The sequence below is a fragment of the Molothrus aeneus genome, chromosome 9 (assembly GCF_037042795.1).
Source record: "Molothrus aeneus isolate 106 chromosome 9, BPBGC_Maene_1.0, whole genome shotgun sequence".
Taxonomy (NCBI): domain Eukaryota; kingdom Metazoa; phylum Chordata; class Aves; order Passeriformes; family Icteridae; genus Molothrus; species Molothrus aeneus.
In genome coordinates, this window is record NC_089654.1 from 20,821,122 (window position 1) to 20,845,047 (window position 23,926).

A 23,926-nucleotide genomic window follows, 5' to 3' on the forward strand; every position below is an offset into this window, starting at 1 on the left:
CAGATTACCATAGCTTCCAAAAGGCCATAGGAGGTAGAAATGCTGTAACAATGACATGATGATTGCAAGAAATGGTGGAATACAAGCTGATGTAAACACACTTGATTACTCCAGCAGCTACTAAATCTGCCAGTGATTTCAGTGAGCATTATTTCTTAAAAATCCTAATTTTTTTATTCAATATTAGCACCTAAAACAACTGTAATAAGTCCACTGTCCTCAGCAGGCATCTCTAATTGAGAACAGATATTTACTGCTGCCTACTCATAGTTTAAAATAGGTAGCAGCAAGGCCAGCTTTCTGTGGCTAGAGACATAAAGTTCTACTGAATCATTAAGTTTATACTGATACATTTTTAATTTTTTTTAAATGGAAAGAAAGTTAGAAAACATCTTAATCAGCATATCCCACTGGGGTTCCTTATTGTTATTAAAAATTAAATTAATAATGATAGTTGCCAACACAAGTGCTCCCTGTCTGCCACTAGTGAGCATTATTTAAGACTTAGAGATTTATGGGTAGTAATTTCCAGCAGCTGCACTGTCTGTGGGCTGGGCCTGCAGGATCACTTGAGGAGGGGATCAGGCACTGTTGGCTGCAGAGTGCAGGTGCACAGGCAGCAGCAGAGAATTCTGTGCTCCATCACCTCTGCCCTCATCCCTGAGCAGGGACAGCCCCTCTCTCTGGGAATACACTTTCCTTTTACTGCCAGCTCAGTACTTGGTTGGAGTGAGAAACCAACAAAATGCCCATTAATTTCTGCCAAGATCGTGACAGGTTTTTTTCATGTGCAGCTGTCGGGTTGGAATTAGGCTGAAACTCCCCATTCATTTCCTTTATTTCCCCCATTTAAAACCATGATAGAGCCCATGGTGCAGACTGTACTTCCAGTGAATATTTGAGACAGATTTTCTGCATTTACTATTGGAAGTAGTTCTGATACAGAATGTCAGGGAGGAAATAAATAAAAAAAGATTGGGAGGAGAAAAAGGAAATTATCATACATCTAATAAATATAATGCAGTAAGTTTTTCCTTACTTCATAAAAATTAAATTTTCTTCAGTTGTTACTTTCTACATATAATTGGCTTTGGAACAATAGTAACTAAAAATGCAAAAATATCCAATGCAAATTTAAAATGTCATATCTGATATTTTGCTCAGTCACATACCTCCACTCTTAAAGATGTGTACAGTAGCGTCACTTTTAATAATAACACTCAAACATACATTTAGAAACTCTCTTTCACATTTCTTAGCCTTGTTTGCCAGAATAACTGTCGTGGAATATTCTACAGTAGATTGAAATAGCACATCTTATAGACGACCTACCCCAAGATTCATTTATTATTCTGGTAAATAATTACTCTTATTACAAAATGCAGTTTCCAGGCATGGAACTGTTCTGGAAAAGATTGGTTTATCTAGTCAACTCCTCTATAAATAAAGCCCTTGGTGGTAATCACCAAGGACTAGAAATATTTTCACAGGTTGCTGTGAAAGAATAACTAGCTGCTAAATGAATCTTCCCAGTGTCTGTTCAAGGGATGACTCATCTGCTCCAATGTACATGTGGGAATGACATCCAGCATTCTTGGACTTGGACTTGTCACCTACCTTTTCAGATAAAGCATTTTAAGTCATTGCCTTTAAAAAACCATTCAAAGATACAAAGAGAGACCTTTATGAAGAAGCCTGTAATCTTGATAGAAATACAGGCCATGAATAAAGGATATGAGTAGAAGATTTCCTCTTAACCAAAGATTGAAAAAAGCACATTGACAGAAGCATTAACCTAAGGAGCATTAACCACATTACCAAGCAGCAGCTGGTTTCAGCTGGATATGACCCTCAACAACCTCATCTAACTTTAAAGTTGACCCTGCCATGAGCAAACTGTGGAAATAAATGACCTCCAGAAGTCCCTTCTAATATGTTTATAATTATCAGTAATAACCAGTAATAATCACTAGTAATAATACTTAATTGGTAATCTCCAGGCACCGTAAACTCCAACTTTATTGTTTTGGGTGCCCATTAAGAAACTCAGTTCAGTGTTACCTAATTTAGAGGGTCAGGGAATTTTTAATTATTTTGCAGTAAGTCACAACCTCCATTTTAAGTAAGTTTGCTGAAACAAGCACAGATCTATAGCATTTATAGAATTTCTAAAAAATAGTAAATATAATTTTTTCTGCATTACAAGGAATGATATTATTTAGAAAAATCATGATCAGGATAAATTATATAGTAAATATTACTGATTATATCAGTTTGATTATGTAAAGTATCTGATTTACTATCTAGGACCTACAGTTTATGAAATGACAAATTCCAGAGGGTTAGTCCTAAGGCATTACAAAGTTCTTTGACACCATTAATTTTACCTTTGATAATACCTAGGCCTTTTCAGTTGAAGACCACTATACATATGAATTTTTATAGCAGGTGTGCCACACTGTACTCAACAACACAAGTAGGATATTGGAAGCTCCAGTCTGAAATGTTACCAGTTTTCTGCAACAACTCTGATGCTGCACAATGGCTAAAAGAAAAAAAAAGGCTCAGGAGACAGCAGGACAGCATAGTCCATAATGATTGCTTTTCCTTTTTTAACTCCTGATTTTTATGTTATGCCTAATGTCCAGTCACTTTTAAATGTTTAGGTTAAGTCTAAGTGTTCCTAAATCGACCAAAATTTGACAGGGAATTAACTGTGCAAGTAATTTGTCAGTGAGTGTCTGATGAGGAGGAAGGTGGTCTGTCAGGTGCTTGGTAGCAGTGTGTCAGGGGAGTGGTGAGGGTTACCACAGCACCTCACTAGGGACAGCTTGGAGACACTTCTTGTCATCCACTCTGACTGGGGCACTTGCGCTTCCTATGTGTGGGAATTGGTGGATCTGACCTGTAGAGGCAGGTTAATGTCAGTCAATATGTAGACTCTTTGAGAATCTACCAAACTGGTTCCATTTTTCTTTCTTCTGTTTTCTGGATTGATAAGGAAAAAGCACAAAAATGCAAGAATCTGATGTAATTATGTGATTAAATTACAACTTGACCCATTCAATTGCAGAAGACTGCCTAACAGCAAATGGCACAGTGCAGGTCCCCATCCTTTCCTTTCATTGTTCTTTGTGTGGAGGACTTTAGGGACAAAGGCTGATGAGACCCTTAAGAAGAATTCTGTTTGGTTCAGACAAGACACAACCACTGCAGTACTCAGAAAATATTATAAAAACATGGTCCAAGTCTAATATTCAAAGCTAGGCAGGTGGCAACAGAGGAACAAGTTTTTTTTCCTTCCCCAGAACCCCATCCCCTTCACTTTCAGCTCCAAGACCCAGCACCAGTCTGCTAAGGGTTGTCATTCCTCACTTCCCCAGCCCCAGAACATATTAATCAAAGGAGATGAAGATCTAAAGAGACACAGCTAATTCTACTGCTCACACAAAATGTTTCATGCATGTAACACATTTTGTAGAACTTATAAGAAACTTAGATATTTAACATTATGACAAAAAAAATCGAGCTGTAAAATATATCAGCAGACATATCAGATGATAGGAAATAGATGAAACGCACAAAAGTGTGAGAGCCAAAGAAGAGGCCCACTCTACTGGTAAATATATTTCTTCTGATAACAGATATGTAATTCACTCAAAAGGCCCTGAAACAGGATGTTACAGTAAGATATGTGTCTTTGGTAAGAAGTCCATATTTGTCTGATACTGTCGTTTTATCTCTGCAGAGCAGATTTAACACAATATGTTCCTGTTTTGTTCCTGGTGTTAAAACTATATATATTGGCCTAGGATATCTTCTCGTCATGAAAAATTATATTTTAAGCCATAGAAGAGAAATTGTTATGCACAGTATTTTATGTCCATTTGGTGTTTTGGGAATCATGAATTGCTTGTTTTCTTGTTCACTGTGGAGTCATGTTCTGTTCTAGTGCAACTTAGACTAGTCCAGTAATAGCTGTGTGTAATCTCTGTCTTTGTCCATATGCTTGCCTGTTTAGAACAATATCACAGATGTAAATAACAAAACCTGATTTTTCCTGATGCATGCAGATCCTCCAAAGTTTGATAGGATATGGCCGAATATTTCTTCCCTTGAGGTTTCTAAACCAAACCAAGGTAGGATGCTGTAAAATTCCTAGTGGTCTAAAGGTACTGAAATTGCTCTCAACAAGTCCCACAGGGTGGCAAAAGTAATAACAATGATACTCCAACTCATTTTTCTCTGGTGCTAAGTAATGCTATCCTATGAGAAAATAACTATAAAACAAACCTCACCTGAAAAGGGAGTCTTCCAACACTCAGACTGTGCACATTACTGCAAATATGGGAATAATAGACATAAAGACTAAAAGTTGTGATACACTGAAAGCCCAGGAAAATTTTGGACTTGTTTAGATAGCACAATCTGTATTTTGAGTAAATTTTGAGATTTTTCAGTGAACAAAGGTTGTTGCTGTCAACATCAAACGCGTTTTTAATGTCTTGTTTCCACTTTGTTTTCCCAAGTGAGCTGAGAAGCATTCTCAGCTTTCATACCATCCCACAATACAAGCAAGTTCTCTGCAGGAAAGACCTATGGTTTTCTACAATTTGAGTGCTACACAAAAAATTACTTTCATACTGTGATGTGATGATTAGCACTGAAAGAAACAAAATTACTTTTAAGATGAGTAATAAAACTAAGATTCTTTGCTAGTTGAAGAAGTATTCAGCTATACTTCACATTTCAAAGTGATTGCTCATTATAAAAATAATTTCCTTCTGTTCTTATTTACTGCCCTTTCCTCTCCCAAAAGTCCCTGCAGAAATCTGGCCTGTGGCTTACTTTCATGTTCAAAGGATGTCCTTTCTGTGCTATAACACACAGAGGTGGAGGATAAAATTAATGAAAAGGCAATCTAGAAAATGGCCACTACACCAAATGAGAGGTATTGGGAATCTGTTGGGAATTACATGGGAAGGGCTGTAATTAAGTCTGTGGATCACAATCACCAAATCAAACATACCCCATGTGCATGTGAAATCTGCCATGCTATACGTGCAAGTTTCTATGTGCCCAACAAAACAGAAAATACTAATTGATCTGTGCTCTATGTAAGGATTAGAAATGTACTCTAGTTTGGATTATTCACCATATATTTAAAACTAAATATCCCTGATAAAGTAATACCTAGCATTCCAATTTGATTTAGCTCTCATTGTATTTCCCAAGTTTTTGCATGTCTTTTTTAAACAAACAAAAAGCCCTGCCCAGACTGATCTCTTTTCCTCTGCTCTCTGTAAGGATTAGCCTACGTTATTCAGAAGAATTTTAAATTAAACCATTCTCAGTTAAATGATACTTAGCATTTCTAATGGATTTCATTGCTTAATTATACTGTGTGTGATCTAAGACCTAACTTCATTGGAAAATATGTTTTGAACAGCACAGAATTACTCAGTATTTCTTCCCCAAAAATAAGAGTTTAAGTAAATTTAGTTCTGATGTTTTGGTAGGGAGCACAAAACACAAAAACTTCAAAGCATTTCTATTCAGCTTTTGTGTGTTTGCAGCAAATTTTTACAGTGTTTCACATATAGTTGTAGATTAAATATTTCATTTAAGGATAGTGTATGAAAAGAATGATTATAAAATCCATCTATATCTAAATATTTTATTGTGGGGTTTAGGTGTATGCTAATTGGCCAGAATAAATATGCATTCAAATTCAATAAAACCCTTTTCAGACCACTCTGGTTATCATATAGTCATTTGTCATGGATTGGGAGAAACCGCCAAATAAACTCTTAACACAAAACTGCCAAAGTGCATAGATGTGAATTACATTCCCTGTCTTGATCTTGGATGTTGCAGCTCAAATAATTCAATAATTGATAATGTGTAACTCATTTTCTGAAACTTTACCCTTTCTTTACAAAAAAATAACCATTGTTAAATTCAAAAGTTAGAGAATAAAAATGTTTATTTTAATATTTTTATTTGTTCCTATATGATACTTTTCCTAATTTGCTGTTCATTTTATTACCTATCCAGTTGCTCCCAAATTAGCTATGTCAACTGTTTCTTCTGTTCAAGTTGCAAACCACAAGAGAGGTAGGAATTCTGGGATTCATACAGTGATCCCATAGTGCTCTGTGTTGTGAAAACATTGCACTGTATGAATCTGGAATATCTGTGGAGTGTACCCATTAGTTTACTGGTGAGGCATCTTCATTGAATACAACAGAAGCATTAAGTCACATAAACATAAGCCATACAAAGAAAAATAAATATGCTTCTTAGACAGTTGTTGGTGGCAAATAAAGTGACATGGCATTTATTTTTAAAGGAGATAAATGTTTGAATATGACTATTCAGATCCTTGCCTAGAAAGCAGATGTTTACTAGAGTCTTGTTTTCCTCAGTGATATGCATAAATTGTAAAAGAGGAAACATAAGCAGATTAGTTGAGGGCAAACAATCCATAAAATATCAATTGTCCATGTCCTCAAGAAGTATCTGTAAATGCCATGGAATGTAATGCATTGTTGTGTCTTTTAATGCATTGTAAGTGTGCCTTATGTCTTCATTTTATTGTAAGTGTGCAAATTCGGAGTGCAGGCATTACATTTGGAACTGATGTTCTAGTGTTCTATAAAAGTAATGGAATTTTATGAATATAATAAAGGATGCCAATATTCTTTCTGACTTACAGGCAACCTGTTTCATTTGCATATCTGTCATTCACAGTCTGAACCCTGAGATCTTTTCACTGTTTTTCCTCATCAATTTATCTGTAAAGAGTATGTATGAAGATGTTTTGTCTTTCTGCAGCTATTGTGAATATCTCATTATTCATGAAATACATATGAACAAGGAAAAGGGTTATTAAGAAATGTGTGAACTTAGTTTGGCCCATTTGATGAGATCATGGTAATGAGCCACACTGTTTGTTATGAAGTAGGTAATTTCTAAGGTTACAATGAAATCTCCTTTGTTTGCCTTAGTGTATGGAGGAGGAGCGCGGAGTGAGTGGAAAATGAAAAAGAAAATATAATTTAATGATTTGTGAATGCACTTTTCTTGAAATATGCTTTGCGCTTTTAATTAAAAAGTGACACTAATAGCTGTCTCATGCAACCTTAGTTTAGAAATGATGCTACCCTTCCTCTTGTGTTTATCATTGTTTCATGTGATGACATTTCATGTTTTAATGGTTGTAATAGCTGAAGCTTCAGCTGAACTTCATCCCTACAATAATAGTATGTTATCTCAAAGATGTAAGTGCATAGCATTAGAATGGGGGGAAATTGTTCAATTTATAGAAACAAAACAATTAGATTATCAACTTCATGAGCCTGCTTCAGTGGGTAATTTTATCATGCTTTCTGCAACAGAATCAAGATTGTTTCAATAAAATCATTGCACTGGAAAATAGTTAGGGAGGCTCAGAGAGTCAATGCTTCTGTGAGTTTGTAAGGGATTTGACAGTTCCTGAATCAGCCAAAAACAATGATCACATCTAACATGGCAATCCCTTTTTCCTTCACATTAAACCTATCTAGCTGTCATTACCTCTTCTCTGAGATCTTTAGTTTCTGAACCATTCACTCCTTATTGTTATTCAACTTATCTGTGTCTTTTCTGACATGTGGTACTCAGAACTGAAAGCAGCATTTTCTAGCACTGTAAGAAGCTCGTGTCATTTCACAATGGTTGGTAAACCATGTGCAGCCTGATTTTGAGACTTTCCCCCATCTTCTTCAGTGTTTGCATGACTTTGCCAGTGCATGACAGTGCTTTAGGCTGCTGGCCAGAGCTGTGTGCCTAAAGACCCTAAGCTGTGCTTCTGACAGGTCTAACAAGCAGAATACTTTCTGGTTAAGGTGAACCACATGATCTGCTGGAAGGGCCATATAACACTGACAGCTTCCCAGCTGGCACGGTGCTGAATGTAATTCTGTGTGCTATGTCTGAGTGGCTTAGGGTAGCACCTCATGTAGCCAGTAGAAAAAGTAATTCCATTTCAATCATAGGAGGACTTTACATTTTTTACATCCCTCTGTGCTTATTTTTGTAAGCACAGAGGGATGTAAAAATGATTCACTGACCAGGCCAACAGCAACAATTTATTGCACTAACAACATGGAGGGGAGGCAGGGGAGAAGCAAACACTATCACAAAATTGATTTAATCATTACTTGCCATTTCTTTTTTTTTTCCTTTGCTAGTGTTTGATCAGATCATGGACTGTTTTTGAGTTAACTGTGGCTTTTTCTACACCATGTAGCATTTACTTATTTGACCAAGACTGCTAGAGCACTCCTGTACCTTAGTTAACTTTGAGACAAAGATTTGGTTTCACACAGCACAGTTGTTACAAAAGAGCAATACCCATAGAAATGCAACCAAGTTTAAAAACTCTGTTTGTTTACCCTAAGTATTGATGACCCCCCTCTGAACTTGAGCTGTCCTCCTGCCTATGTTTAACAGCGCATGCATACATCCAAGTGCTTCGTAATTATTAGAGGTTTCTTCACTCCAAATCATAACTTGGAGCAGGCCCTGTGTTGAGAGTGAATTGCTTAATGTGCAGCTTTTGTTTTTGTGCTGTTGCTATGGCTAATTACGTGTAGTAGTAATATAATTGAAAGTTGTATTGCAGTTTCAGAGTGGAAGTAGTGCAGTCATTCATTCATGAACTATTTTCACTTTCTTTCTGCTGCCTTAAATACAAAAGATAATGTAGCATAGTCAGCTTTTCTTTATAGTATATAAGCAAATTATTTCCTCTAAATTCATCTGGAATATGAAAATGTTTAGCAACAAGTCTGACCAACATACCAATATAGTATTACCTCACCAAAACAAATTATCTGTTGCTAGCAGAAGACAGATCCTTTGTCAGACAGAAAGGCTGACAGCCTTGCTTCTGAATCTTGGCTTCAGAAAGATCAGATTGCTTATCACTAGTCAGTCTTTCTTACTTTAAAAATCAAACACAAACAAAATCATACCAATTTTCCATTGCTCCTGTTTGCTAGTGCTATTTTCCACTTTTAGATCTCATCTGTTCCACAGAGGCAGTTTTCACTTGAGCAAGATGGATATACTTGGGGAGAAATGCTGCAGGGTGGCTGGCTGAGATCAGAGTGACCAGCTGCAAAAGACAACAAACTAACATTTTTTCCTCCTTACTTAATTGTGTCAAGTGGTAACATACTGAGACTGATACCAAATGTTTTCCTGTACTCCAGCAGTTACCAGCATCAAAATTACCAGAATAGCATGAACCACAAAACACCGGTTTAGCAGAATAACATTGAAGAGAACAAGAAATATATGTTAACTAAATGCATATATGTAAAATGGATTAATGTTTTCTGGCAGCAGAAAGGCAGCTCTCAAGATTGAAACATATGTTGTGCTAAGTGTCTAAAAAAATTTAATCCATTTACGGTGCAATCTATTTACAGTCCAGTACATCAGACAAAAGCCAAAGAAATATCCATGTATTGGGAGTGCAAAGCATACTCAGAAACATGTTCTGCAACTGTTGTTTCTTTACAAAAATACAGACACACTCAAATACTGTATGCGAAGCCCACTCCACCAGTCAGGGGGATGATCAGGTGCCCCAGCATAACCAGGAGCATACCAGAGGAAAGGCAGCACAGGGGACTTGGCCTCTGTCATATATAGAAACATTTTACACCCCCTGCTAGACCTTTATCTAATTACAAGATAACTTCAAGACGTCAAAGCTCTTCCAAGTCACTGCATCCAATGCTCCATTATTGCAGGAAACATACTGCAATTTATTCTACCAGTTAATAAACTACATCTGTAAAGCATCAGTGTGTTTTGTGACAAATGGAAAGTGTCCAACAACCTCACCGCCCTAAAGCCTAGATACCATCTTCTAATTTCCAGCTGAAATTTCCCAGTAGCCAGTTAACACCCATTTGTTCTTGTGCCAGTATTGTCCATTAGGATGGCAGGAGGCTTAGCTCCTTGCTGTATTTATGCAAGAAGGTGATACCTTCTATCATCAGTTTGCTAGACTAAACAAGTCAGATTTTCCTAGTCTTGACTTTTTAAATAGACTCAACTTCTTTTATCATCCTAGTAACCTTTCCTGCATTCATTCTGGGCTCATAATCCCAAGAGCTGAGCGATCAGGCTTACACAAGTATTCTACACAAAGCAGAGCTGTGTCTTCTGTAACGTTATTGATACATTTCTGATTTTTTCTTTGTTCTGCATAAAGCTGAGTATTGCTCGTGATTAAAGACTAAAAGGCACTAGCATTCTGTATTTAATGAAGGGGTTTTTTTAAGTGGCTGTCATGCCAACTTCATTTCAGATGGCTGTAAAAAGCATGCTTTCTAGTCAGTACACATTTCAGAATTTTCATAATCGTTTCTAGCCCAACTGGTTTTCATCTCAGAATACAAAAACCAGTTAATGCTTACCTCAAAAGTAGAGTTGATGTAGTTCTCCAATAACTGTCTTCCTTCCTTTTCTTCACTGTTAATCGTTTTAGGAGGTGTTGGCCAAAATTGTCAAACTAGAGACTTGTTTGGCCATAAAAATAAAACACACTGGTTCTCAAGGTGCCTACCAGTTAGAGCACCCCAAGTTCAATAGCATTTTTGAATAGTCTCCATTTCTGTCAGAAAAAAAAAAAAATTATTTTACTTACAGTTGTGGATTTAATCGTAATTAGGTTTGACAATTTTGTCCACTGAATTTAACATTGTTAATATGAGAAGGTTTTTTCCCGAGTCTTGATTTATACTCATCTCAAATGTGCAAAAATATGTGCATTTCTCTCAGCGGAAACTGAACCTCCAGTAACCCTGAAAGGTTTACAACTGCAAATGCTTCAGTTCCATCAGGTCTGCCAACAACAGCCAACCTCCGACGTCATGCCATGGTTGTCGGGTCACGCTAACCTGCCTGAAACCAGCTCCACTTCCATTGCAGATAAACATCTGCTGCTGTCCATGTTACATTGATTAACATGTATGTGCTATTCATTCATACTTCTGCTCATGGTTCATTTTTACTAAGCATGTATTGTGCTATTACTCTGCTGCTGTATACACTTTGTATACATTTCTGTTCTTCCTTGAAAGACTGTGAATGCTTCGGGCACTCCAACCGGTGCAGTTACATCGAGCTGCTCAATACGGTCATTTGCGTGAGCTGTAAGCACAACACTAGAGGTCAGCACTGCGAGTTATGCAGGCTGGGCTACTTCAGAAATGCTTCTGCAGAGCTGGACGATGAAAATGTGTGCATAGGTCAGTCCCGGGATAACTGCGCCTTTTCTTCTGTGCCTTTTCAGCTCCTGGCAGCTGCTAGGGACCACTGCTGCTTACTTGCCACCGAAGCCAGAATGAGCTTTTTCAATGGATCAGAAAATCTGTGTAGACTTCTCACTTCATTTCTATTGCCTTGGTAGCCCCAAGGAGGCATTTTGAATCTGTACATGATGACAAACCTCTCTGGCTATGGGTCCTGGGTAGACTTTCCCCAGAAACCCCTGAGAAACTGGATGTGCTCTCCTTACATAGGAGGGAGCCACACTGGGGTCACACATGAAAATTAAGAGTTGAGTCTTAAATACCTGGTCCCAATCTGACTTTTGCAATTACTTGCACATATTCTTGAATACTTGCCTGGATACCTACAAAAGCTGCCAGCTGCATCAAGAGGACATGGGGAGGGACCTCTGTTAATCCCTTTTATTCACTAAATTTCACATGTTGCAGCTAATTCTGCTCCCAGACACAGGGCTGTAAATGCAGTGTCACCTCCCCGCTACTTAGAGGAGCAACTGAAATTATGCCCATGAGGTTAGAAAGAGAATTTGTCAAATCAGTGTGACACCATGTCAATTTAGAAAAGGGATTCCTAGGTGAAAACAGTGCTTTAGAACAAGCATCTGCTATAAATATTCAAACTGCAGAATTAGAGAAAATGTTAGAACATAATAAGAAAAGCGTATTAGGAAAAAATTTAAGATCTTAGCACCCTAGAAGAATATGCATTTGTTCTCATGTCACCACAGAGAGTATACAACAAAGTTAGGACACTTTAGGTGAAGCCTGAACATAGTCAATAAAGGAACCTTTGTACAATGGCCAGTAATTAACAGATAATCACTAAAAACACTGTTCTAATAACAAACAGAGGTGGAGAATTTAATAATACCATGTTTCTTATAGACATAAGCACCAGTAGGACCTGTTCTGGATTTTCATTGTGATGTTTTTTTCCTTTTCATCTTCCAGGAAGCAAAGAGTAGTTAACAGATACTGTAAAATCAAAATAGACTACGGGTGAATAAATTATATTTTATTATATTTATAATCCACTGCTGAGATTCAAGCCAGAAACTATTTAAGTTGCTATTATTTGAGTTTGTAACTTGACAGATTTACATTTTTATCTTATGATAAACACACAGATCCATCCATGCACTGCATTTCATGTGTCCTTCTTTTAACTTTGCTTGGCAATGCGTTCAGGAAATGCATGATCTCCTTTACCAGTAATTAGTCAGAGCTAATAAGAACTTTAGTAGGCAAGTCATGATTTTGTATGACTGTGCTGAGGAGATTAACACAATCAAATGTTCTTGGGAAAAAACTACTGTCCCACATATTTGTTTGATGTAGATGACAGACATAATTGGTATGACATCAGGGCTGTATAATTTCAGCTGCCTAAATAGGCCTAATGAATACAACTCTAAATTGGTCTGTTTGGAATTTTTCATCAGCTCATTCAGTATGTTGTTTTCCCATATACACTGAAATGCTAAGACAGCAGCTGCAGCTACATAAGACAAGGAAGTTAGTAAACAATAATCCAAAAATAAGTAATTTTAAAATTATTTTATAAGTGATATATTTAAAATGTCATGGTAAGACAACTGTGCATTTTAAAATTGCCAAGACACTGAGGAAATAAATTTTTTAAATCTTTTCTTTAGCAAAACAGATAGGCAATGTGAAACATTTGCTGACTTTCCACCTTAATGCAAGCAGAATTCTCTTGGACTCCCATGAGAATTGCACTATGTGAAATAACTATAGAATCAAACCTTGGTTTTCTATACATTAGGTAATTAATTTGAAATAAATCATTCTTGCTGGACTAAGACAGTTTTCCAGATCACAGTTACCATACAAAATGTATGTTTCTAATGTATGTGTCCTAGCTGATTTGCCAACTTAAGAGGTCTTTCCTACTTCTTGTGTAAAGTCACTGAAATGAACAGACACCTAAGCACTTTTCTGAAAACAGAGAAGTTTGTTCTTAAAGTGCTGTCTTGATCTGGGGCTCCTAAGATTTAATTGGGCAAAACATGGAGTATTTTCACCTGTGAGAGAGTTGATGGATTCACCACCCTTCTAGGTCAAGCACAGTCTTGCTCTATTGGAAACGCTCATTTCTCTTTTCTCTGAGTTTAAAAGCAGTGTTCTGTGGTTTAACTACGATGAAATGTTGGCATGAACATTTTAATAAGCAGATTTGCAGTGATATGTGCAAGTCTCATTCCCGTATGAAAGTCATTTTTTCAGGCTAATTCTTTCCTCTTCAGCCATGTATGTAGAAAGGTAACAAATGTTTGGATGAGCTAGTTTAATGGCAGCTAATAGGGCTTTGGCTCTGATTTATCAAAACTGCTTCACAGTTTGCTGAAATACATATGGTAAGTACATGGATAACAAATCTGTAAATTTTAGCTGATGCTAAATCAATGGAGAAAATGTAAAATGCTTAATTTTTAAGAATAAAGAATTCAAATCCTGAGAACGTTTTTTTACCAGTGAGCCAAATGCAATGTATTATACAGTGGGCTTAAATCTAAACTCTTGATGCCCTTAATTTCTTTAGCAGCAAAATAGATTTTATTTCCTAAAATGAAACATCAAAAAATTGTGGATTTGTACATTAACTGCAAAATTACCTCATATGGGCAACTGCAGTTTCAGAATAAATCAAGGTATTCTGAAGTTTAAAATTATTCATTTGGTGTGAAAAATAATTTAACAGCTTGAAGTTTTTTATTTCTTGATAAAGCCCGAGTGACTTTCAGTGAATGCACACACTGGCAAGCAAGGATAGCATGGAAACCACCAGGTAGACCCAGAGTAATAAAACATGGCCTTTGCCTCACAGCATAAATACTCAACTGGTGATTGCTGTCACACTTTTAACAGAGCCACCCTTGCAGTCAATCAGGCTTAAGCTTCAGTTAACACCTAATGACACGTGAAGTTAACCCTGGGGGTTGTCCTGGAGCCACTGTCAGCCCAGACTAATAGAGCAGCAAACAGCCCATTTCCCCACCTCCTTTGTTATTTATGCTCATTGTGTTTTGTTTGAAGCATCACATTGATAGAGTGAACCCCAGTGAACAGGTTGCCATTTCTGTTATCTTCCTATCCTTTCAAATAGTTGCCAGATGAAGTTTAGGATGAAAATTCTTTCTCAGTTCAGATCTGCAGGAGTTTTTCCTGTGTGTGGTTTGCTTATTACGGTGATCTGGGAATATTAGTTTAGTGTTACTTAGTGCCCTGTTGTTGTAAGGGCATTGGAGATACTCGCTGCCTCCCTGTGGCACACTGAAATTGTGACCTTTGAGATTTGCAATGTCTTAAGTATTTGGCAGGCCTTGGGAAGTGTTGCACAAACTGTGATACTGTGTTGGACAATGACCCTGAATGTTCTGTAGGTTATATTACTGTGGTATCAATTGGGAAAGATGGAAGCTAGAATTAGTCTGTTGGGTTTCTGATTGAATCTACTAATTTTGCAAAATGGCCTGGCTTAAAACTTCATTTCTACTATTTACTTTCCCTTCAATAGCATGATATGGGCCTGGCACTTCCTACACGTTTATGATTGAGTTCAGTAGGAAAGGTTTCACGGGTTCAGGGTCTTGTTCTCTGGAAAATATAACATCCAGAATCACAGGCTATTTCTTTCACAAATACTTGTTTAAAGCACTGTAACTTCATTATATCTAACAAAGCTATTTTAAACAAGAATTGGGCCCTCTATTTTTAATGTAATTCCAAGCTTTTGTCTTGCAAGGTTTTCTGTAAGCACTCTTGAAGCAAATTTCACTTCCTGCATTCAGAATGTATCTCAAGTCTGTGCCTGTTTACATGAACATTTGATACATCTGATTAACATTAGAATTCCCAGCTTTTCAAATGGCACTCACTTTGCTGTAATACTCAGCGTTGCACATTATTTTTGGCATGTCATTTTTCTGCTTCATTAATGAATGTTGCCAGCTAATTGACTCTATTATTATTGTGGAACCCTTTTGCCAAAGGTAACTACTCTTCTTCAGCATCCCAAATGTTCAAAGTGCCATCTGTAATTTATAGTTAATAAACAGTGAGACAACAGATGACAGATGTCTTTCTGGTAATTTTTTTTCCTGTTAGTTTTTTTCATTGGAGATGTATACATACGTAACTTCCCAGTTCAAGTCTATTTTTTCATTTATAGTACCACTGAGGTTTAACCTAATGCTAGGGAACAATTGCCAGATGTAGTCATCAAAGCAGCAGCACTGATTCACAAACATATAAATCCAGACTCCCAGCAGGTTGCCCCAAATCAGCAAGAAGCAGAGATCAGATGCTTCCAAAAGGAGTCTGTGGTCTCAGTTAACAGTGAAGTTACTCTGGGTCTACATGGGTCTACATAAAAATGAGATAACCTTTCATTTGAAAACAAAATCTGAATAACCAAGGTGAAGAACAGGAATGCCAAAAATGAGCTCTGTGAGCTCCTTGCCTTTGTTCAGCTGGCTGAAAGCTGAACACAGATATTGTAATCGCATTAAAGAAAAGGGCTGTGAATGAACAACACAGCAAGTGTTGTGGGAGGAAATGTGTTACCCTACTTATTCTTTAATTAGCTGAACACATGTGAAAAATATACAGCGGGGAATGAGCCTCACTGCATTTTCCATCTGCACACTGGGAGGTGAGAGAAATTAAAATGGCTGCATAAAGCCTGTTCTTACATTACATTAGTGCTCACCTCAAGCTTTTCATTGCAGAATACGCAAAAGGTTTATTAATGTCACTGATAAATCAATCTCATCAATTTAATGGCAAATATTCACTTAAATTATTATACTGCTCAAACTTATAAAGGAAGACTATCTTGGAAATAAGTTAAGTGCATTTATATAGCCCTGTAAAGACATCTAGCACTTTTGAAAATATTGAGTAATACAGATAAGCCTATTTTAATAAAGCAAAACATTTCACCCTGATGGCACATGGATATATCCATACTATACAAAGCTTTTCTAATGTTCATTAAATTGTCAAAAATATTCTTGCCAAAGAGAATCTGTTACAATCACTTACCCTCAAGACCGTGGTATCTTCTGCCTTTATATCTTTTCTGTCTACTTTTTCTCTTTGCACCATAAAACGTCTCTTCCTGAAATGACACATGCAAACAAATAAATGGACATGTCGTAATTATATTCACTACACTAGATGTTCTAAATAGACAGTCTTCCTTTACCTTTAGCACTGGAAATGCACCCTTTATTGGTATTGAATGAATTATCTCCACATGTAGACCTGAATCCAGTGTGTATGTGTTGTCTTGTTTCTGCAGACTGTTATTGTAACCCTTTTGGTTCAGTCCATGATCGCTGTAATGACAGAGGATTTTGTGAGTGTAAGGAGGGAACATCAGGGCCTAAATGTGATAAATGTCTGCCGGGATATATCTGGCACAGCTTGGGCTGCCAACGTAAGTAACTCTGAGAGTCGCCCCTCTCCTGCAGCTGCGCTGCCTCTCGTCCGTGTGCTGTCATGTGCCAATTCCTGGGAGCAGAGAACGAGTGAAAGCTCTGGGCTGTACCAGTGCCATAATGCCTGAACCTTGGGAGACTCCCAGCTGAGGGCACTGACTGTGCCACCCAGTTAATTCAATGCACTTGCAGTGTCCTCCCTCTCTCCCACTAATACCCGGAGGAGCTCCCACTGGCATAGGTAAATACACATGTGTTGGCAACTGTGAAGTAAGTTTTGTATACTAAAACATCAGCATATTACTTCCAAATTCAGAATTCCTACTAAAAGAAAGAAGGTGATTTCTCTGCATGTTCACTTTTTTCTGTCCTAAACTTCAGCTTCTTGACTAAGTTAATTATGCTTTCATACCTTTAAACTATCCCTGGACAATAACTGCAAAACATTGGCTTGGTACCTGTAATAATTAGTGAAAACTAGATGAAAGCTAATGGTTGGAAAAAAATGGAAGTATACTTAATACCCTTAAAAATAAGAGCTGAAATTTTCCTTAAATGGTGCTAGAAACACATGTTGTTTCAATACTTATTTATATATTTTGCTTCTCTTCTGGTTAACGGGTCTTGTAAACAAGTGAGTAGAAATATCACTTCAGTACATACAGGATTAGACTTTTACTGCAAATTTTGTTCGTAGTAAATTCTTAAGACTTATTCTTTTAACAGTTTTGATCATCTACTTCCAGAAACTCTGGAGGGTCCTCTGACATTTTTCTTTCACCTTCTCTCACTGCCTCTCTGCCTTCTTAACCACACACACATTAAAGACAGATTTCTACAAGAGCTTGCTTTGGATTCTCAACAGTGAGAAACCCAAGAAAATGTAATTACTGACACCAATTAGACGAGTACTATAAATTGGTTAACAGTCATACAAGTGCTCTAAATACTCAAAACCAAACACAAATCTTATATAATAATTTTTTTTAAAAAAGACAATAATGGTAGAGATTACCACTGCCTCTCCAAGTGATGAGTACCTCTGAAGCAGAAAAGCTGGACTTGTGATAACTCAACAAATTATATCTGGAAAGAAAACCAATAAATAATTTCAGGTAATATTGTGATAATTAACCAAATAGCATTAAAGATAGTATATGAAAAGAAAAGGAGCTTGCATGGGCAACACTGTTCAGTGCAACCTGAGAAAAACTGGACTTCCTCAGCTTCTACCAGCAAGTTCCTGTATTTAGCAGGGCATTTAAACCATATTTTTCACACGTGGTTGTTGACTGTGTTCTCATTTTCCAGTTGCTTCTACTTGAGTTATGATTCACAAAATTATTGGGCAGTTGGAATTGCAGCAGAAAGCAGGTGAAGTAATGTTTCAAGTTTCTAAGTTCTCTATTACTAATTCTTCACCAAATCAGATCCTAGTTACCTCCCAAATAACACACTCAGAAATAAGAGGTCTCCCTCTGCCTTGCACCCCATATGCAGAAGAAGGTTGTTACCACCCTGTACCTTATCACAGACAGTGGCAAAATAACCATTGGGATTTATGAAGCATTGGAAATATTGCAATATTTCCCAAATATTGACCCAAACTACAAGGGAAAAAAGCAAAACCAGAAATCAGTATGGTTCTCTGCATAGAATTTGAATAAAGAAAACCTACCACTGTGTCCACCCAGTGGGTTTAAAAAAGACATTAAGTAGCTAAGGTACTGAACAAGTCTGGAGGACTGTTGAGCAAATTTTACAGTAATATATATATACACCAGTTTGTCAAAGCAATTACTTAATCATTTCAGTACTTCCTATCTTTTAGAGTTTGGAAATTATAAGACAAAAAATGTTCTTTTAATGAGGAGTTTTTTTGAGCCCAGCATATAATTAGCCTGATTTTAGCTGAATCAAGAGTATCTGTAAAAGCTTTGGACAGTTTCTGGAAATGCAAGCTAGTGCCTTTATATTTGCTGACAAAACTAATTGAGTTTTCTTTCACTATGTTGTAATTTTCTGAACAAATCTCAGTCTGATTGTGTAACTGTCAGATATTCTCAAAGTTTGAACAAATTATCTGATCAATTTCAGAAGAAAAACAACTAGATGCAGTTGTCAGTTTTATGGAACAGACATCAAATTGCCATGTTTTACCAACCACAAACTGATTTAAATCTCATTTCAAGTCTTATCATGGAGGAACAGAATTCCAATTAATTTAATTTTGTACAGTGTCAGTTTTAGCTTTCTTATTTTCCCATTGAATTCTAAACAAATGACCAGGCAAGCAAGCAGACCCCAATATACGAGAAAAATAAGAACTCATTCTGTTGCCTTGGCAAAGCTCAAAAAGATTATTTGTCTGGACACGTAGCATGTGGTTTTGATCTGCTTTTCCCTAAGCCTGTGCTGCACAGGAACACAGATATGCAAAGATGGATACACACACTCACTCGACAGACCAATATGTGCTTGTTTACTTTTTGTTATACATAGGCTATTGGCATTATTATGAAATTCTATTCTTGTGGAGCTTTATTGCTAAGATCCATTGACCTAGTGCAAACAAAAGCTTGACTATAAATAAACTATTTAAATCTATACCATAGCTAGTTTAATTACATGTATGATTCTATAAGTAAATGTAGTGTCATAATTTTATATATTAGTAAACCTATTAGGGAAAAAAACAACACCAAAGCCGAGTTGTGTTTTCTAAGGCCTGCAATATATCATTTGATAAATTACAGTTTGGAGTCTACTTTGTACCACACAAAGTAGAAGTCACAGAAGCTATTATCCTCAGAACTATTTATTTAGGTACCTCACTCTTAGTGATTTAATCTAAACCCTTTGAGGATGCAGGCAGAGCGCTCCTCTCTTGGTGTCTCTGCGCACACCGAGGTCAGATGCAATTTTAGACTTTGCCTCCCAGATAAAAAGCACTGTGATAGCAGCTGTTATCTTCTTGCATTCAGGGTTTGTGCTGCAGAGACGTAGCGGTCAGCGGGGTCTGGCTGGTACAGGAAGGTTTGCTGCCCTCAGAAGAAGAGGCACAATAGATGTGGCTGTGCCTGGCGCAGCTTCTGAGCCCTCCCCAGAACCCCTGCGGCCGCAGGCGTGGGCGTGCGGGAACGTGCTGGGCTCAGCGGGGCCTCCCTGCCACATACCCACAATGGATTTTCTCACCAGGATCAAAGCACAGCAATGAATTCAGAACAGAACAGTTTGGTTCTGTAACCCTTTTAGAGCTCCTGGAACATGAGAAATTACATAGCACAGCATATATTTGATTTTTCTATTTTATAGAAACTGAACTACTTCCTTTAAAAATGAACATTAAAACAGAACTTAAAGCTCCAAGCCTGGCAAGAAATTTAACCTGCAACTACAGTTGATTTGGGCCAGTTTTTAATTGAACATAGTGTTTTTTGAAAAAAGGAACCTGTATCAAAAGCAAAAATATTTAAACACCACGAAAATATTAAATAGGAGCATTCACTTGATCTTCTACGTGTATTGCTCACAGTCTTGCGTCTTGTGCATTTCTTGGCCATGACATTTCAGGTGACTAAAGTCCACTACATACATACTGCAGCAGTTTAAAGTAACATCTTTTAATTTCACTCACAGAAGCATTGATTCCAAAACCAGCTGCATATTTATCCAATCAGGCAAAGAAAAGATCTTTTGCCAATATCAGTTTGGCAGCACAGCTCGAATTTTCATTAGGCATGTTCCTCACGGGGGAAAAGGTGAGGGAAGGTTCAATGACTAATAATATTCTCTATCTCCCTTCATACAAAAACCAAGTAAACATATTGAACCCACAGCACTACAAAGGCCTAGAGTGAGTGAGAGTTACCAATGGTAGCTGGCACCCCATAGCAAATCAGTGTTTTAAATTATCTTGGTTCAATGGTGCTAATCTTAAACAATTAGCAAATGAGTTTTCAGCCAGATGCCTTATATCAAGGCATCTGAACAATCCATCTCATTTTACCCTTTCTCATTCATTTAAACAGAAGCAAGCAAAGGATTGCACTCTTATCTTCAATGCTCAAATTGGACTCAGTACTTGTATCTGTCTTCCAGACTAAACTTGTATTAATCTGCAGCCTGTCAGATAATTCATATTCTGTCACAGCATGCATTTAACTTATTTTATGATTATTTAAATATGAGCTTATTAGGGGTGGATTTTTTCATGTGTTACAAATGTTAAAAGATGGGGCATTTGATCAAAATCATCATGCAGATTGAGTTGCCAAAGAAAATCAGACTTGAAATTGTAAACTTGGAACTTAATATTAACATTTGCTTTTGGAAGATTGGATTTACCATTCAGCAAGAAAAGAGGAAAAGATGTATACCATCTAATTCTTCTAAAATCTTTTTTCAAAAAAATACACCCTACACTTCTTTCTAGACAGATTAAATACATATAAATGCAATGGTCTCCCCAGTGAAGGTTAGTGATCTTTTACACATTTGTACACAGATGTATCCAATACCTACACATTGAACCTGTGCCTAGGGGACAAGAAAAAAAAAAGAAACAGAAATGCAGAATCAAGGTGCCCTGCTTTCCAGTTCACCATTGCAACTGCCTGTGTGGGAGCCATAGAAGATCCACCTATCTATTTTTATATCTTTTTACCAATAGCAGTTTTAATGCTGTTAGGTGGTCAGGATACAGTAGGACTTCCTTCTCACAGGTGCTGTATATATTTCAGTTCTGCTGTGGTTTGGTGCCAAGGCTGGTACTAGTAAGCACACTGCTATACTTGGAGCTGAAGGGAAGTAAAATATAAGAAGAATTATGGAAAAGGATAAAGTTCTGCTGAAGCTGAGCATTGCTGTCCTCAGGGAACAGTCATCTGTCCCTGATCTTTATACTGCTTTCAAAATACCTATTTTACATGGTTGTTATGCAGACTAAAGAAATTTTGTGTGTGTACAGGGGTTTGGATTCAAGAGGAACAGACTCTCCTTCAAATGGCTGCAAATTAAAATCCAGAATAATTCTCTTTACATTAACCCAGAATCCAACTTCTGCAACTCACAGCAAAGTATGGTTTACAGATGCAAGACAAGCAAGGCAAGAATACAAACAAAATTACAGCATTATCAGACCTGATCCTCAGATGATACAAAGCACTAGTTCTGCTTGCCTCAGGGGAAGCGTGCTGGTGACTTACAGGTGTAATGCCATCCTGATATCCTTTTAAAACCAGGGTTTTTCAAACCTGAGAAACAACAATGCATGTGTGCTTATTAATGCGTTCCTTCCAGAATATACAACCCACAGCATACTCATACAGATACCAGGATACATAGAAAATTGCTCATCAAAGTATGAATATCATGGAATGTTATTATTTTTTAATGAGATGCTAGATTTGAAGGAGAAAAGGAAGGTTGATCTCTCTCTCTGGGGAGAATACATTTTAGTCAGAGTAAACATGTCAGAACACAAACACTGTATATGAACAGAAATGATTGAGGCACCTCTCCTCTATGAAGAGCACAAAGGAGATGAAAACATAAGATGCTCTGAGAGAGATATACAGATCTGCATAATTCCTGTAGCACGTCTAGGCTGGAGACCATGCTTTAATTTTCTTCTTTTAGTGCTGCTGCCTACAAAGTGTGTGGGATATTGTGGAAATGGAAGAACCTGCAGAAGGAATAGACTAGAGGGGTACTGGGGAGAGCTCAAGGACTTTATCTCAGTGCCTCTGTGCTGGAAGGCCTCTGTGAACAGATGGGGTTGTGAATTGGGTAATACCTGTGTGTGGAGAAGACAAAGAAAATAACAAGTAAATAAAACCAAGCAGAGAGTGAGGCTCAAAAGAGCGGACTAGGTTGCATAGTTACCATGTTATTGAGAGGCACCAAGCTCCTGACAGACTGCAGCTCTTCAGGAGATTTACTCTGATAACCTGGTGATCAGGAATTGCTTTCTCCAAAGCAAAAAGAAATGGTTCAGTAGCAACATTTATACACCTGACCTTTAACAGAACAATTTTTCCCCAGCAAGGTGAGGGATTGGATTGGAGCAGAGAGGTTGTTCTCCTCTTGATCTTGCCCAGGTGTCAGCTTCAAAGCTGCTATTTCATGGCTGTCCAAACTGCTCTAATTGCAAGTGCTGCAATCCCTCTTCTCCCAATTCCCCACTATTTAGTCCCACACCCCCAGCAATCTCTCAGGCAGTTGTTTGACCTTTCACTGAATGATTTCAGATCTAACTCAGCAGGACACTAACCAAAAAAGAATAGGTTTTTTTGCTATGTTAGTTCTGTGATATGAATCATCCACTGGTTGAACAAGCAGGAGCACCCTGGGAGAGCATAACCCACTCAGCTGGGGAGAGATGGAAGCCTGGCAGCCAGTCAGGCTGGGCTGGGCTGCCATGCAACTGTGGCACATCACTCCCCATCACTAGACCATTCTACACTCTAGGAACTTGCCAGTATTTTTACCTGACAAAGCCACAGAATTTCAGAAGGACGAGCAGGTGGATAATTAGGGAAATGTCTTAAAAATGTTACTCTTAAAAAAACCCTAACATTCTGTACTCTCCTAAAATAGGTTTAAAAATCCACTAAGCTATAGAAAAACCAACACCTCTCTAATATTCTCTTGTACTGTAGCAGAATCAAAAATTTTCAGACAACAAAACTCAAATTCTGCATGAAGAGCCAAATTGGACAGTGGTGATGGATGTGAGCAGAGTGCATTTCCAAAACAGCCCAATTCAAAGAGAGTGAACACAATTTGTAGCATCTTGTGTATTTTTAGTGCTATATCGGGGGGAGTTCTGAACAACTAAATATCAGGAAATTCATGAAAACTTAAGCAAGTAACATTATTTGTTTTCTTCAGTCAGATGATTTTAAAATGGTTAATATTTGATAGCACTATGATAAATATTTTAATAGAGTATATTGCAGTCAGTTAGGAATAGATCAAAAAGATACAAAGTAAGCTCCACTAGATAAACTTTTATTAGATACATGAAATAGAACATAAAGCTTGATAGCAATTACTACTTAATCTATTCACATTTGGAAGCGTATTGAAGGGGAAACTTATAAC

At 37.3% G+C, this 23,926-nt stretch overlaps 1 protein-coding gene across 10 annotated transcripts in view; it reads left to right on the plus strand.

Moving 5' to 3' along the window:
- Nucleotides 1-23,926, plus strand: part of NTNG1 (netrin G1) — a 148,694-nt gene that overhangs the window by 106,184 nt on the left and 18,584 nt on the right. For 3 of the 10 annotated variants that reach the window (XM_066555775.1, XM_066555776.1, XM_066555777.1), the window contains exons 6-7: nucleotides 11,145-11,312; nucleotides 16,681-16,818. The exons of 1 other annotated variant lie outside the window; for it this stretch is intronic. In XM_066555775.1, coding sequence (XP_066411872.1) covers nucleotides 11,145-11,312; nucleotides 16,681-16,818 — 306 coding nt within the window. Of the gene's footprint in view, nucleotides 1-4,073; nucleotides 4,140-6,057; nucleotides 6,118-11,144; nucleotides 11,313-16,680; nucleotides 16,819-23,926 lie in introns of all 10 variants that reach the window. 6 more of the 10 variants (XM_066555785.1, XM_066555778.1, XM_066555781.1 and 3 more) reach the window with 6 other exon arrangements.